At 32.4% G+C, this 18266-nt stretch overlaps 1 protein-coding gene across 3 annotated transcripts in view; it reads left to right on the top strand.

Annotated features, from left to right (window-relative positions):
- The first annotated feature begins 527 nt into the window (after positions 1 to 527).
- LOC132927604 (transcriptional repressor scratch 2) overlaps positions 528 to 18266 on the top strand; it is a 51260-nt gene continuing 33521 nt past the window's right edge. Inside the window, exons 1-2 of one of the 3 annotated variants that reach the window (XM_060992168.1) lie at positions 528 to 1142; positions 9602 to 10427. In XM_060992168.1, the coding sequence (XP_060848151.1) occupies positions 10166 to 10427 (262 nt within the window). In that variant the 5' untranslated portion in view covers positions 528 to 1142; positions 9602 to 10165. Of the gene's footprint in view, positions 1143 to 1544; positions 2132 to 2155; positions 2370 to 9601; positions 10428 to 18266 lie in introns of those variants that run through there. The other 2 variants (XM_060992174.1, XM_060992182.1) reach the window with 2 other exon arrangements.

The following is an 18266-nucleotide window of genomic DNA, read 5'->3' as shown; positions in this document are numbered from 1 at the left end:
GTAATTTTTTATGTCTGTGTATCGCGAATCACGTTTACGGGAAAACAAATTGTCTCAGAGCAGAGATGACAAAAAATAATGTAATAAACTTAAAAAAATAGTCGATCGGAAACAACCAACTTCACGCGTGAAAATAATCTTTCGGCGAAAAAGATTTTTGGCTTACGCGCGCCCGCCAGGGTGAACGTACCCCGCGCAAAACGCGAGTATGTGCAATAATACACCAGTGGTAGAGGTTGCGGTGGCGGCGGCGGAGGGACGAGGGAAACGACCCTATCCCTTCGCCGGCGGCGAACGTCCGACAGGGGTTGAACGCGATCGATACTACTCTCCCCGTACCACCTCCACCTCCATCCTCACCACCATCCCCACCGTTTCCTATACCTCCACACTCGTCACCCTATCCCACCACGGCCGTCACCCACTGCTACCACCACAGTCGAGGGTGAGAGGGATGGCGCGGTAACAGGTGTCGGCGTCGCGGGCGCGAGGCAGCAGTGGCGGACAGCGCGTGATACGCACGGCGGTGGTGCGCCGCGCATCGATCCCGCAGGGACGCGCACGCGCTGCCAACGACTACAGCCGACCGCTACCACCACCGGCGGCGCGCAACGACGACGGCGACGACCACGACGCCGCGTCCCTACGCCGGAGCGTCGGTGCCGAGCGACTCCCGGCGTCCGCTCAACAAGTGTCTTCTGTATTGTTGTGCCCGCTAAACCGAACACAACGACCGTTGCTCGGCGCCGATCGCGGGTGCGCTCTCTTTTTTTTTCATTTCCATTTACCTCTTTTTCTCTCGTCGTTTTCTCCCCCCACCCCCCTCCACAGTCCCTTGCGTTTCGCTTCCCGCCCCTCTGACCTTCCCCGACGACGGTCTCCGTCCATCCACGCGCTCTCACGCTCGTCATCTCTCCGCCTCTGTCCACATCGCTATTTCTCGTAACTCGTTCTGTCCGCGTCTGTCCTACACCTTCCCCGTTTCCAAATCAGCCCGGAAGGAGACGTCACGATCAAGAGGAAGTGGAAACCGTCAGACCCTGCAGGAACGCTACGCGATCGCTGCTTGGGCGTATAACTACGGTCACAGACGGCGGCGGCGGCGGCGGCGGCGACGACAACGACGACTTTGGACGACGCAGGTAAAAGGGTGCGCCATTGCGGTGCGGAATTTTGTGGCGGCAGTGATGGTGGAGGTTTTGGTGGCGTGTGCGTAGGCGCGCGCGGTGGAGGCAAAACGGTAGCAGCAGACGGTGGGTGGTAGCGCATTGCGGCGAGCACCCACAAACAAGTGGTCGTCACGCCGACGCCGCTGCCGCCACCACCGCCGTTGCAGCGAGTACGCGCGCGATACGCGAACGGTTTTGTATACGCACGCGAAATAGCTAGCGTACACGCACCCATATAATATTAGTTTGCGCGTTTGCGCTCGCGCGGCGCGCGGCACGCACACGCGAGCACGCCCACGCGCGCGCTTCGTTCGCCGGCAGCATTGATTTTGACGCGCGCACGCACCCGCACACGCGGGCCACGACTACACGAGTCTCGTCCGCGGCGCGTGTTCTCCCCGTAGGTATACACATCTCCAACGTTGTTTTGGTTGTTATTTATGTTTTTGTTTTTGTTATTGTTGATACGAGTATACCGCGGTCCGCCTAATGGTGATATATTTTATATTCGATACCTGAACAATGTACTACGTTATTATTTCTAAATTCGAATCTCGACACCCCGACGGCAGACCTGCCCGTAGTCTCTCGTGGCTGTCGGACCTGACGGCAAGTCGAACCGTTCTCCTCATTATTACAAGAATATTATTCAATACGTTTTCGTTATACCGCCGACGACGACGCTTTATCGTCAGACCGATGACATAATATATACACGAAAGTCCGTTTTCGGCGCGTTTCCGCAACCCCGTGAGGGCGGCTCCGGATGTCCTATCGCGCGTACACATTTATATGTATATATATAATGTAAGCGTACTCTCACCCTTAACGCGCTTTCACCCCACCTATAACCATCCCACACGACAATACGACGATCACCACCACCGACACCACCTACTCTGCAACCACCACACGATCCCTCGTCCCGGCGATGACGCATATAATATTATCGTCGCACCCAGGTACGTCACGACGACGACGAGGCGAATATTATTATACCGTATAAACTATATTATATTATTTTTTAAACATGTATTTTTTATTATAATGTAATATTTTATGTTATGTGTAAGTTTGTGTGTTTGTGTTTGTGTTTGTGTGTGTGTGTGTGTGTGTGTGTGTACGTGTAAGTACTTTAAGAATCACGCGAAGTACCGTAAACACGAAGTATTATAATATTTGTGTTTTAGTATAAATTAGGTAGGTGATGATGATATTATTATTTATTATAATATACATATACATATTATATAATATGCGTTATTATTACCATCTCGCGCGTGCACATACGTGAGGGATTAGGGACTTGATTTTTGAATGGAATATCGATCGTATTATTATATACGATTATTACCCATATTACTATGATATAAAAATAAATAGTCCAGCTGGTAAAAATAAATAGGTATATTTTAGAAGACTGAATTACGTATATAGCAGACGGCAATATGATTACTACTTCATTTAAGTTAACCTAACCCTGTGTGTTATATCTTATGTAGAAAGTGATTCGTTTTTGCAGATTTTTTTTTTAAATAAAAAGTAGTAGATATACTTAAAAAGCCACAGTTGTCCACAACCAAACACTAGCTGTTGTGAATAATAAAACAAAATCAAATATTTGATTGACATTCGTTGACTAAAACACTAAAATATTTTGAAGTGTTCTATTTCTGATTTTATAAAATTTAAAACAATCATTATGAAAAACAATTACTTTTATTTTTTTGTAAAAAATAAAAAGGATTTTAAATATTTTCTTAGTATAAACGGTAACATAAACAATAAATGAAACAAGGTAAATAATGAATCGTACAGTAGATAGAATATGTATTTATGTGTTTTATTATTTAAAATTATTTATCTTATTCTGACAAGAGTGGAATGCCAAATGTCGTGCAATCGGAAACGAACAGTAGAATATTGTCCGGCGATGACTTTTTTTTTTTTTGGTCGCCGATTCGCATTTCCGGGATTTTCTGAATTTTTTTCTGTCAACCTCGTTTCCACTAGCAACGTGACTTTTCGAGGTCAGCCGCTACCGTAGCCGCCATTGCCGCACAAATCTTAACATTTTTGCCATGTCTACATATATAACACTGGCTATGATGGCAACAGCTGTATTTTATTAAATTCGTGGACATACTCGTGCGCACAAATGTATTTAGACATTTTACTGGTCATACAGATAATATGAAATTTATGCATAATTTATCGTCCACGCGGTCTGTAATTTAGGAACTATAATAAATCATTATACATAATTCAACCGTAGTAACCGTCGTGACTGCGTTATTTTAATTTATAATATTATATGGAGATAAATCAATCAATAGATGGAACATAATTTTATAAACTTTCTTTAAATCAAGGCTGTGTTAATCGGAATTTCAATTAAACTTATAATATTATTAAAGTGTAATGGTAAAGTTTTATTTAATTTTCTATCGAAATCGTTAGTTTGGTTGCTGTGTGAATTAATTATACGTATACAAACGATAATCTGATTATCTGAGATAATAATAATTCATCTATTATAATATACAGATATTTGAAAAAAATATTGCAATTTAATCGTATGAAATACCAATCTGCAGCGTTAAACGCCCCGCAAGCGGTTGTAGAAGTAATATCAATGGAGGTATCCGCGATGCAGGTGGTTCGACTAGATTGGGGAATATATTATTATCGAAAATTTTAAGAAAGCAAGCGTTCGATTTGACTATATATACGTATACTGCCGCAGACTCCGGACCCTTTTTTCCCCCCAAAACATTTCACTAAAGGGTCGTTCGCACAGAGGCTGCAACAGTATAATATAATGCACCGTGCGAATCTACACTACCGTTGAACGGCGAGACCAAAATAAAAATACTGAATACATAATATTATCATTTTGAATGCGGTTTAATTCAAATGTTAACAGTGTTTTTACTTTATATTTTTCTCGAAACCACTAACGAAATATATATATTTAACTAGAATATGCATTATATTTGGTATTCAAATTCGATTTTAAATATTAAAAAAAAAAAATTAAAATAATTTCGATTAAAATTGTTTTCTTCTTATTTACATACGTGCATGCAACTGTGTACCTTCGAAAAATCATTATTACATTAAATCGTGAGTAATGTACAAAACAAATTATTTTTGTTAGCATTAACAATAGACCTTCGTTATATACATATATATAAATGGATTAATTTTATAATAAATAATAATACTGCAGATTTTTGGCATTTTTACGTACAATTTAAACTTATAAATGTAAGTATACTATTTAAATATTAAATCTAAGTAACTAACGGGTGGTCCGGTGTTTGTTATGAAAATATAAAGGCGACAATTTATGTTGACGCAATTTGGCTATAACTATAACTTATGCGAATTTTATGGTAAATATACTCATAATAAAATAAAATGACAAAAACATTGTTGAAAGCATTTTATTTTGGTTAAACTCAACGATAAGTAAATCTTATGATATTTAATTTTCTAAATTTCCATTTTTCCCTTCATTTAAATTGTTCCATAATAAAACATAATATTCCATTTATAGTTGTTATAGTTTTTGTTTTTAAGATAAATGTCGTAACTTTGTGATATAACTCTTCAATGTTTTCCGATCTGCTTAGGACTCTAAAATTCGTTGAAATAATGTTATTTACTAAAGTGGGAGGTTTTTTCGACGTATCTATTCTCTCTAGAATCTATTTTATCGTAATAATTCGCTGTTATTACGTTTTTAGATCTACGGAGTAGATCACGTTATTTATACATAATACATTACGTTGGAGACTTAAATGTCACCAGGACGAATGAAATATTCATGCAAACTTGCGATACACCGTGCAGCGTAGGTACATGAAATAACATATTATTATTGCGATGTTCCGTTACGACGCGGTATACCCATCGTTACTGTACTACGAGAGACGAAATTTAAAACAAAGTCGGCGGCGATTTCACATGTCGTATATATAATAATATTACAAGCGTCTTTTTATTTTTTTATACGTTTCCCGGAAATTCGGCTGTTTCGAATAAAACGATTCGCACGCCAACCATGTACAAACCGACTGTAAATACCTAATATTATTAAATTATTAAAGCGTTTTTTCGAGTTTGTCATTGTTTTATTATTTTAATTTTATGAAACATTTATTACTAAACTCCGATGACATTAACCAAACCTTGTAAAAAAATACCAACTGTACTAATACGCGCGTTTGTCGCATATCACTGCACATAATTTTGCTTAAACATATTTTCTTCGTATTTTATACAAGGAGGCAAACTTTTAATCAAATAGTACCCTTACTTTTTGTATATTTTCGGAACATTTGACTTGATACAGGTCATGCACGTTTTACTGTAAAATTTAATACAAATATATATATACAATATAAAGCGAGTTGAAAGTGGCCACGTGTGGTATTATCTTATTTGTCAAAAGTTAAGTATAAGATATAGGTCAAAGTGGTCAAAAATTACTATAAGAGCATATTTGGTTACTTTAACACTTTTTTACAATACATAACATAAAGTTAAAACAAAATTAAGGACTGAAGATCTGGTAATTTAAATATTAAACTAAAATGGATTGTAGTATCTTGAATGCATTTATAACGTAGGAAAAAATGTAAATTAGTGGACTGATTATTTAATTTAAAATTAATATTAGAAATAGACAGTTGTGGTTTTTAGTTTTTTTTCGCTGCAACATACGATTTTATTTTGGGTTGAGTGTGGGCATTTGGTATACTTGCTAGTAGAATATTTTTAGACGGTTTTTTTTTTTGCTTATATGTTGTTTGAAAGAATATAACGTTTATTGTCGTGAAAATATTTTAGCTTCTATTATAACAAATAGCCTATATAATTAGTAGTAGGATAAACGATTTTGTTTATTTATTGTTTTTATATTTTAATTAGTACATTACCGTATGTTTTGAATATGGTTGTATAATCAACGTTTTAAGGTATATTCATGTGGTTAATGGTAAAATCGAATTAATAAGCTACAGCAAGTCATTCTGGTAATAATATACAATAATAATTTGGATGGATCTGAAAAATGTTGAGTGTGTATTTTATGTTGGTTAATATTCTTTAGTATATATATATTTTTAGATTGTCTAATTTGTATACTATTATAATATAATTTAACCACTAATATAAGGTGACTAATATATTTTTGAAAATTTTGTTTTCATAAAAACTTAAAAATTAAAATAAAAAATATTTAATATTACTATATAGTTTATGGTAAAAACTATTATAATGTGATGAATACCTTATTTTAGAAAAATTTATTGTTGCAAGATTAATGGTTAATCTAAAAATTTATTAGTACGGCTAATATATCCGTCCTATGCTTTGACAATTGAGTCGATAATCATCTAGTAACGATATCGTAACAAATATTTGGAGTTCAAATATTGTATTTATCTACTAACTCGAACTGTATAATATTATATCTAACTGTTTCATAATGAAAATTAAGAATAAATATTATATAAATTCTTAATTAAATATCAGTATTTTTATTCTTAAAAATACTGATAGAAATAAAGTATTCCATAGACAATCAAATATTATATGATATCGTCTAATAGTAAAGTTATTTTAAGTTTTTCTTCATACGATTGACCTAAAAATTAATTAAGTCCTACATAACATTTGATATATAAAAAGTATTGATATACCTATTATAATTTTGATTAATATTTAAACCCTCGGTATTCGATATGTATAAACGAATAATGTGTTATAATAACATACAAATTAAATCAACAAATATTTATTTCATATCTATTTTAAAATGTTTTGTTTGTTTCAAATTCATTTTTAAGATCATATGTAAGTTAGGGAAATACGATTAACAGTAATTAATATGTATATTTATTTTATATTTATTTTATATTATTAAAATTCCCTGTGCACCTATAGTTGTTCAAACGTTTTTACATGATGAAAACCCTCAAGTATAGTTTTTTTTTTTCAATGGGTGGATAACCAGTGCGCGGTGGTAGACAGAAAATTAAATAATAACGTGTAAATGCCGAAAAAAAACCTAAAAATATTCGGCGTTACAGGTACTTTACATAATATATGTAACAAAAAAACAGCCAGTTGCTAAAACTACAACACGCGTGGTCTACCGATTATTACATGCATCACGAACGTTCTCGTCTGCGGAGCCGTTTAAAAATTATTCGTTTTTAACACGACGAAGATGATAAAAAAAAAAATTATAGAAGTCACCACGACGGCGTCAGCTAGGTAGTGTAATAATGCTATTAATACAATAACCTTTCATGCGATCGCGAATTGCGGTGTCGGCGGAGTCTGCCGCATAACAATTATTATAATAATAGTATTATGCACGTGCGCGTTTGAGCAATGAGCACCAATTAACATAATATAATATTGTAATATTATTACAATAATATTAACGCGGTCCGGCGGGTGTATAGCGTACACGCGTTACACCGTCTACATTAAAATATACAAAGTGGGTCGCAGCGTTTCACCATAATACTGAGTTACCTTTAACGTGTTGGCACACCCTGGCACCCCGTTTACTCACCGCAATTGGGTTATGTGACGCTTAATGTCCAGAGTTATATGTTAAATGTTATGCCAGCGTTACAGCTAACCGACTGTCACGAGTACATCCTAAACGACGACATACGTTAAAAATATCGTTAAATTTTAATCGGTTCTCCTGATACTTGTGATTTAAATTTCACTTTTGTAAAAATAACTTTAAAATTATACTTAAATACAGATACTAATATTATATTAATTTGAAAATAATTTTAAATAATTTTGAGAAAAAGTTTTCAAGAAAAAATAGAAATACTTGGTATTATACAAGTAGGTAAGCCAATTAGTTGGTAATAAGGAATTACTAATTCAACGTTACAATATACCATTCAAGTATCATTGGAATTTAGTACTACCTATTTCAAATTTTACTTTAAACGAAAATAAAAAAAAAACGTATTAGGGTATATTAGAGTATTCTGAAATAATTGTATACCAATATTAAAAAATAAACTATCGTTAATGAAATAAAAAAAAAAATGTTCAATATTTTATTTTAACTATAAATAAAATAATATTACAATGATTATTAAAAAACAATCTTAATAGTAAAGAATAATTATTTTGAATTTTGAAAAGTAGTTATATTAAAGTATTGTATTTTCAAGTATGAATATGTCTAAGAAAATATTTAAAACATTTTTGAAATATTTATTTAAAAAAAGTATTTAAATAATTATTCAATTGATTTTCAATAACTGTTAAATTGTTGAATGTATTGATCGTACTTTCACATTATATAGATCGATTCGTAGTGGTTGTTGGCAACGAAATTTAAATCTGTGACGTGATAAGTATTGTATTACTCGGGACATGCGTCGTAACTTTCAAAAAATAAAATTGAAAAATTGCATAATTTTTGTTCTCGGTAAGTTTTTTGTCTCAATTCTTTTGACAAATCAATCACATTTTCATAGTTGTAACATACGTGAAAAAAATACATGAATTGCGTACTTATTTGAAATCCAAAATATTGTTCGAATAAAATTATGTAAAGAATGAAAAACATATTTTACAAAATCCCTGCAATACAATAATGTATAACTGATATAATAAATGTCAAAACGTATTTATATCAAAATAAAAATACACGTTTCAAATTGTAGCTACAGGTCCTGCGAGTGTATCGAGATATAATAATATTACTTCACGATTTGTCCGAACGAAATTAAACTTTTTTTCAAGGAACCAGCTACAATCGCAACCGCTGTAAAACTTTCGACACAGATTGATATAATATATAGTATCAGTCTCATTTATTATATTGTATACGTATATTTGTATGTGGACGAAAGAAAAGAAAACGGTACGACATGCGAAAAATTGCAAAAAGTTAAAAAGAGGGGTATCCCTCCCCACGAAAAAAATATCTTAAACACGTGACGTTTGTCAGAATATAAAAATTGATTTGAGGAAGAATATTGTATTTTATTTTCTCGTACTCGTATGTTTAAATTGAGTACCTAACTGATAATATTATAAACAATGCGATAAGGCATTATTGAACTGTTTGTCGAAAAATTTGTTATTTGATGATTTTTTTGTCTAATAAAAAAAAAAAAGAGTTAATCATGTTTTTATCCTCATTGAAGTAATTGCTGTCATAAACCACGTCAAAAATAAAGTAAAATCGGCATACTCCTTGTGCGGTGCATTTTATATTTTATATTTTTTAAGTGCACTTGTATTATTATCTAGTATCTTAGTATAAATATAAATATTAAATAATATATAAATCATTTTATACGATCATCTGAAATCGTAATTATCATACGTGAACCGTGCTGATATTGTACGATTTACGCTTTGTGTTTCAGGTTCGACAAAGTCGTGGTTGTGCAACCGGTGGACGAGACAGTGGTATTTACCATCGAATTGTACTCCTCACGTCGACGCCAAACGAGTCGAAACAGACATGGTTGGCCAATAAAAGTCGTTCGCCCCGAGGAGACTTCTGTTGCAGTTTGAACGACAAGCTCAATTTGAGCGATAAGCAATATTTACCTGTGTAGGTAATCGTTTGTCGGCTTCCCTGACGGATCTGCGAAAGCGCCGAACAGGCATACACAAAAACGCGACTACTGTATCCATTACGGCAATAATAATGATAATTAGCAATATTATAGTGATAACGGAACGTTAGTATTGAATTTTTTTTTTCCCGAACGAACGAAAAGCAATAATATATGTATTAGGTATAGGTAATCTATTAGTGTACGGTATACATTAATATTATAATCAGTACAGACAGTATCTGCAGAGCGATAATCGATTAGTGCTCAATTCAGTCTAGATCTGTTTTTTATTTTATATATTTATATTATATATAAGAGGAGAATTTTTTTCTCACTTTACTCCGACGACGATTCAACTACGTTACCATGCCCCGATACTACGCGGTGAAGAAATTGGGACCAAAACTGATGTTTCACCAACAACAGCAGCACCAACAACCACAGCAGCAACAACAACAACAAATATTATTTATACACCAGCAACAAAACCAGACGGTCAAGGACGAGCTAGAGGACGATGAGTGCAGCAGTTCCAGATCTGGTACCGAATCTCCGCCACCGTTCACCGATCCCACGTCGGTGAAACTCTACAAGCCTCTGGAATCCGTCACCATGTCTAAACACAAAGGTAAGAACTGTTCGTAAAATATTATGTTAGAAAAATTTTTTCCTCTCCCACCTGCTACCATAATGATATTTAGTAATATGATTATAATACGAGTTATATAAGGAAAAAAAATATTAAAATGAATGAGTTTCCATAACAAATTGGATAATAATAATATTAAGTCACGTGTTGAAATATACTGCTGTAATATGAGATACCGTTGCATTATAATATGGTATTCTTAAGCATACCTAAAATATTTACATAAACCATTATCTGTTGAAACAACTGTCGAGGATAAAATCTGTCTTTTATCGATAGGTAACCACTTAACTATAGCTTAATATATAAGGATGATACAGAATGGTCCAGATAGAGAAATATCCACACGGAAATATCGTAGGTATATGTTTATATTTAATCGAAATAAATTCCACAACCCGTACGATAATAATTTACAACAGAAAACGATTGCTCACAGCGATATTTACATTTGGACGTTGGCGTTCGTTGACCGGTATAGAAAAATCGTGTCTATATGCGTACGTGGTATATTTGTCAGTTTGTGTTTAGTCTTTCGGTTGGATTACCGACTGCCGCTTGGAATGGTTTCGTCGGACGGTTGTCGAAACCTTTATATGTTTGTCGGTAGTTATTAAAGTTTGGCGTGTTTGTCAAGCTGTTCGTGGGTTCGCAATCCTTTATTAGGTTTAGGGACTTATATTTTCTGAAATATCACGGCGCTTCGACCAACTTATGTTAAAAATATATGTTAACAACAACTTTGGTTCGGTACACTTATTATTGTACTTAAAATATTTAAAATATGCAATTAAATTTACCAAGCAATGCTATAAAATATGCAGCTATTTTTTTTTTTATATAAATAAATAATTATTATGGGGTTCAAAACATTTTTGAAATATGCATGAGAATATGCAATTAGAATAACTAAAAATACTTTAAAATATATAATTAAAGTTATAGGGGGAGAAAATGGGTATATTATATATATATATATATATATATATATATATATATATATAAATATGCCTTAATATGGCATAATAATAATTTTAAAGTTCTTAAAATCGTCTAATCTCCTCTTTTTGTATACAGGAAATAAAATATAAAAACGAGTGTAAACTCAAACGTTTTATTTTAATTAATTATTTTACATTTATACCAAAAAAAAAAAAAAAATATATTAATTTATAACTCGAGACTATTCTATAAAAATATGCTAATGCAAGATGTTAGTAATTATACAATATTAAAAATATTTATATAATATAATGAATCGAATGCTATAGATTTCTTTGAAAACAAAGTTTTAAGTAACTATCTATGCATAAGGTATGAGTATATAGGACATAGGTACCAACTTTCTACTACCTAGACTATATATTTAGTAATATAAGTAATATCTGTGTTTTTGGTATAATTAAACCATAGAAATGTAAACTTAGTAAATTTTTATAGGTAAAACTAAATTTATGTGAATTCTGTAATTATAAAATAAATATATATTTGGTAATTTTTTTTTTTTTAACTAAGTTAATAATAATATTTTAAGAATAGGTAGAACATATTCAAAAAAAAAAAAAAACATTCTAATTTATATACTTAATAACACTTTTGAAAAGGATAGATATGATAATATAATTATTAAATCGTACTTTATTAGAGGAATTTAAAAATACATTTTTTATTCGTAAAAACTAACCTAAACTAATTTTTTGAATTGTATGCAAATTTAACAAATTATAAACTAGTAAATTCGACAGCACCGTAATACTGTTATGGAAGTTTGACTAATAAAATAATAATAATATTAAATTTAAATCGAAATCATAGGCCAGGTTTGTCAAATAGGAGAAAAGTGTACTATATTGCAAAGGCTGATGTAACAAAATTGCATACTCGGAGTGTATTAGACTTTCTTCACCAATGCATTATTATTGTCACAATATTCTTGGAATTGCAAATGTATACGATGCCGAAAAGTGTGTAAAAAAAGTGTAGTCTTTATGATTATAATTATTTTTGTCTGACGATCCAGTATAATTTATGGCTTGAAAACAGTATTCAATACAAGTTTTAAATACCGGTAAGAACCATTAAAAATTGAAATAAGTATAGAAAACGAAATAAACATAGGAAAAAATCAATACCAGTAATCAAAACAAAAATTGAAATCATACAAAATCAATACTAATGTTTAAAAATAAAATTAAAACTAAAAATAATTTTGGTTTCAACCACTGAAATATATTGATGAATGTACATTCTCAAATGTAGACATATCCCGAAATATCACTACAGAGTCACGTGTAATATTAATTCGGTTTCTTCGGTAACGAGTTGATGATCTTCTTGTGATCAAAACGCTTTTCAAAAAAATATCTCATATTTACCTCACGCTTTTACAAAATACAAAACGATTATGATGCGAAATTACCCGGATAAGTATATATCGTAACGAGACTTTATAATATTTTGAGCGTAATGAATAACAGAAAATACTCATTAGTACATCGCAAATCGTCTGAAGTAACAATCACTAGTGTACAGTTATTCTTTAGAGTCAACAATAAATACGTTACATACGCACAGCGATGATGTCGCTGTTGAATGTCTTGTTCCACCCGTCGAATACGGAATAGAACGTAAGTGATATAGGAACGACGACGCTCGATTATCGAACATTATCAATTGCCACCCAATGATCGATTAACACAGATTGTTAATAGTTATTTTTTTTTTATCGATTTTCAGTTTTAATTGCAAAAGTCGTTTGTCATTAATTTACACTTTTTGTTCTTATGTCTTAAACATAGATAGTAATTATTTTTTTTTCTGCCTAACATATTATTTATTAATCGTCTTTGGATTTAGACCCTTGTTTTTTTGCCAATATCACGATTTTTTATATTGGTTTTATTTATACCTATTAATTTTATGTTCGTCTACACATCTTAATTATTATATCAGTTTTTAGGACGTTGTAGTTGTGTTTCTCGATTGGCTTATTCATCGTCCCTCTTCCTTTTACATTCATTCCAGTTATAATGTCCAGATAAAATCGTTACAAATGTTGTCTTAATAATGATATCGTAGCGTTTATTCCCTCTCCATAGATTATTATTGTACGGTTTTGTATAACAATATAGTGTACGTCGACGAGAGTCGTTAAAACTACGTTTTGTACAATCCTTTAATACGGCATACGTGACTACTCAAGGTAAGGGTCAACACCGCGCCCTGCCAACACGCGACTGATTGCAGTCATTCGCATGGAAATAATATTTAACCTGATGACACGTATACAGGCTGTGTTAATCCGTAAAAATTTACAGCGCTTCCCGCCGTCGTAACACCCAATAATATTTTAATAACATCGTTTCGTGACGTTTGGATAGCTTTTGAGGTCATGTGCTCGGAAATTAAACAATAGCCGTACCTATACATAATTCATTATTCTATAAAATATAAAAAAATCTCATTTATAGTCGTGGGCATTTATCGTTTGAACTATATTATTATGACTCCGTGTGATAGTGATAAATTTGGGACAAAGAATGAATAAAATACGTACATAATATACGCTGAGTATGATGACTAGCCTATTAAATGCACGCAGGACCGAAAAATGCACAATGTTAGTGTGTACACTCACACTAGATGGTACGCTTACAAGCTAAGTAGGCTCATTCGTACTTCCTTTCGCACTAGGATACGGAAACTTACTTGCATGCCGAGTAAATGTACACACATAATCGCGATTCACCTTCTGCATGTACGCACATGGTGATCAACTCACGTCCGGTATGACTAAACTGTCTCAATTACTAAATGATTATCGCTTCCTAATACTACCTTTTTTTTCGTTGAAAAGTCTAGTTTTCAGCTATCCTTCGACTTTGGAAGCAAGAAAGAAAGTGACAAAGACACCGTAAAAAATTGTCCATAATATGAAACCCTAAAATATGCGGCCCTTTATTTTTAAGTGACATAATAATGATGATATGTGTGTTCTTATTCATGTTATCATTAAAAGTCATTAAAAGAAATCAGTTCCTACGGTCAATCCCAAACGAGTCATTATAGATCAAATATAAAAACAAAACAAATTATAATTTGAATAGGTAACAATGATGAACGAATTTTAGATATGAACTAATAATACATTAGAATATTTGTACAATTGGTGTCCATATCATACGTAAATGTATCATTAATTATTATCATGCGCATTTATTTCGCCAGAGACTGCGAAAAACGCTAGATTATCCTCGCACACACGCGGACATCTAGTTAAATCGGTAAAAAATATTACACTTTTATAAAAAACAAAACGTCAGTATAAAATAAACGTAGTATCGTATTTGTATATACTATAGAGTTTCATAAAAACATATAAATTCAGCGCTTAACGATAGTCTGACTGCCACAGTGAATTTATCGGTTTTCCCTCGGGGGGATTCGTATTATGTATTATGTCATTATTATTGTTGTCGTCGTATGATTTCGACAATATTTCCATTGATTTTAACTGCAGCAAAATATTTATGTAATATTATTATTATCACGTACTTATGATAAAGCATTGTGTACGAATAACGTTTGAACCATTCATGAAGTATTAAACACTTTGAAACATTAAAATGTAATCAAAAGGTGTTAATCGATTTGCTAACATCGTATCTTATTAAAATTATTTTTCTATTCCCTTTAATTGATTATGGATTTATATATTTTCCACTTCTAAATTTGTCGATAAATTATTTGATTGTAATAGTGTCTCTTTCCTGTTCCGTCTTGTTACGGAATTACCATTACACAAATTTGTATTTTTAATCATCTATGTAATTTTACAAAAATACGACGATGTACGGAAGACACACATTTTTAGAACGAATTTTTCATGCATTATATTGCTATTAAGGGTATCATTTTATTTCTTTTCGTGCACCTAATATTATGAACTCTCAAACCAAAACATATTTTTAAACTAATATTTCGATATCATAACGATTTAATGTTAACCGATTATATATCAACAGCTAGGGCTATTTATTATTACGATTAATATTTTTTACTACGAATAAAGCTAAAAACAAGTTATTTTTTTCCCCGTTATTTTTGCATGTGCGGCAGACGTTTCCGAGAACTGCACAATAGCATTATACGATAATTATTATATACTCAGGACACTGTCACATAACGATATCATTGTGTATTTATATATATTTTACATAGGTAGTTTTTGTCCGGTAGGAGAGTCTGTGCCTTGGAGATATCGTTGTAATCCTTGCAAAATAATCGCTTTTTTTCATCGTACTTAACACGAAAGTAAAGCTATAATTGCCATTTTTATTACGGGACGACAAAAAGAGCCACACCACTCGTTTTAAGTATAATCTTTGAATCGTTTATTATTATATAGTGAAAAAATACATCCCTCTTCGACTCTCTTTCCATTCTGGCTCTACTACTATTACATTAATTAATATAATGGTGCTTTTACCTATCACTAACTGAACGGAGTGATTATTTCAGTGGCCAACGATTGCGCTATAAATTCTCTTAATGAAAACATTTTGTTTTTATTTTTATATATTTATGTTAACATTCAAACGAATGATTTGAATAATTAACTAAATCGATATCGGCTTGCAAATAATATATTAGTTTTAACTTATGATTTATAGTGTTATAAAATAAATAGTATATCGTGTTTTAATATTTTTTTTTTTGGCGAACTATCACTTTTTTTCAATACTATCACTCGTATTTGTGCTGTATGAATTTAAACTCATTTCTATCTACTATAGCGATAAGTACTTCAAAGTTATATACTTTGATTTTAAAACTATTTGAATAATTAAGTCGATCATAGCTTTTCTTTCAAATTTATGATAATGTTGTATTAGTATAACAAAATATTTTGTAGTGGTACGTATAATAAGTTTACGTCTAAATTTTTATATTATGTACACTATTTGTATGTTATATTATAAAATCGTAATTTAGTGGGTGCAGTGCAAGTGCTTAAATTCGTAATTTATTGCGTGTGAAGTTGACATTCCAAAACATTAGATGCCTGAATTATTATTCGACGTTTTCAGCATAAAGTAATTATAGTAACGGTATACATTTTGTAGCCATAAAATCAGATCAATATTGTTGATAAAAAAAAAAAAAAAATAATAATAATAGCAATAATAAAATATAAATTATATAATAGATTTGTTTAAATATTATTATAATATTTTTACTGCGATCCCGGAAACAAAAAAAAACTTTATTGTACCTGTTAGTTGTTTGCACTATACGGAAGCTCACTGATAATGGTTTCCCGTGGCATTTAAGTATGCTATGATTCTCTCTCTTGGAGATACATCAGAGCTGGAATGAGTGCACTGCGTCTCTGGTGGTTATACCACCATAAAATCCTTATTATTATTACATGATATTATATTGTTGTATACCGCAGTTGAGGTTCTTCTATTGCGCTTTGCGGTGGTATATATTATCTCAGTACGAAATATTGTTTCAAACTTCGATCTGAACAGGAAACGGTAACGATAAAAACACGCCACGCCCACATGCGCGCTGTTTTCGTCTAACGAACGTATACGATATAGTATAATAATAGCAAATTCGATTTAATAAGAACCGATTTCGCGTCGTTAGATTTAATAATATTAGAACAGTGAATAATAACATCAAACTTTAAGTTGACGGCACGAAATTTATCTCGCCGAATGCATATATGCACAATGTATAAGCAGACATGGACAACACGCTACTTCCTACTAACGGTAGATCGTTATCGTTTTCTGGGTCGATTGTTGTTCGAAACAATTCTCGTATAACTTAAACTTTTATAGGTACTACTCGAATCGGCGACAGTGCATACTGCATAGTGCATAATGTATTGTTCGCCATGGGCGATACTGTCGATACTAGACGAGTGCAGTGTCAATAACGAAACATACGTACGCGTCACTGCTAAAATGCATTACTGCATAAAACGCAACGTATGCGCTTCTCTGGTTCAATTTATAATTTTCAATCTTGATTTACACGTCTGGAACAAGAGCGATATAAAAAAAAAAATCTTACGACGAAATCATAAAATACATTATAGTACAAAGTACTTTAATATACAAATATCTGCACTATTATCTACTAGCTAATTCTACACGAAGTTGTCCGTGGAAAATTAAATGCTCGTATATGTTTACCTATTCTTAAACTCAGTAAAATTAAATCTAATAACTCCAAAGATATTTAACACAGTGATTCGGGTTGTTTTTTCTGTAAATAAAGTACAGATTTAAAATTATATCCAATTATAATAACTGTTTTGGCTTCTTTAATCAACAGTTACTATGTACAAACAAAATATAATTGTTATACGCGATCCAAAAAATCCCTGAGTGAGCTTCTCGTTAATACAAATAGGGCTTTAATATGCACATGCTCTGTGTACAAAATTTCAAAATTATAAGTGCAATTGACTCGTCTGTGGATTTTTTACGCAAATATAAACATTGATTTTTATTGATATTGAATATCACAGAAACAATAAATTCCATATGTCAACTGGGCGATTGTTTGTATCTTGTATACATAAATATAATAATATTGACGTTATTTAAATTATATTACTATATGAATCTAAATTACGATAATAATTATTATATTTATATACGCTGTTGTTTGCATAACAGATTTTTCAATACATCAAAGTTTGATACGATGCATGGCCGTGCAAATATTATTATTTTCGCACACAACGGATTGAGGTTTACTCTTGACGATATATTATCATGATAGAGAGGGGATGTA

Source organism: Rhopalosiphum padi, chromosome 1, assembly GCF_020882245.1.
Source record: "Rhopalosiphum padi isolate XX-2018 chromosome 1, ASM2088224v1, whole genome shotgun sequence".
In the NCBI taxonomy this organism is placed as follows: Eukaryota; Metazoa; Arthropoda; class Insecta; order Hemiptera; family Aphididae; genus Rhopalosiphum; species Rhopalosiphum padi.
This window is presented reverse-complemented; position numbering and strand designations above follow the sequence as displayed.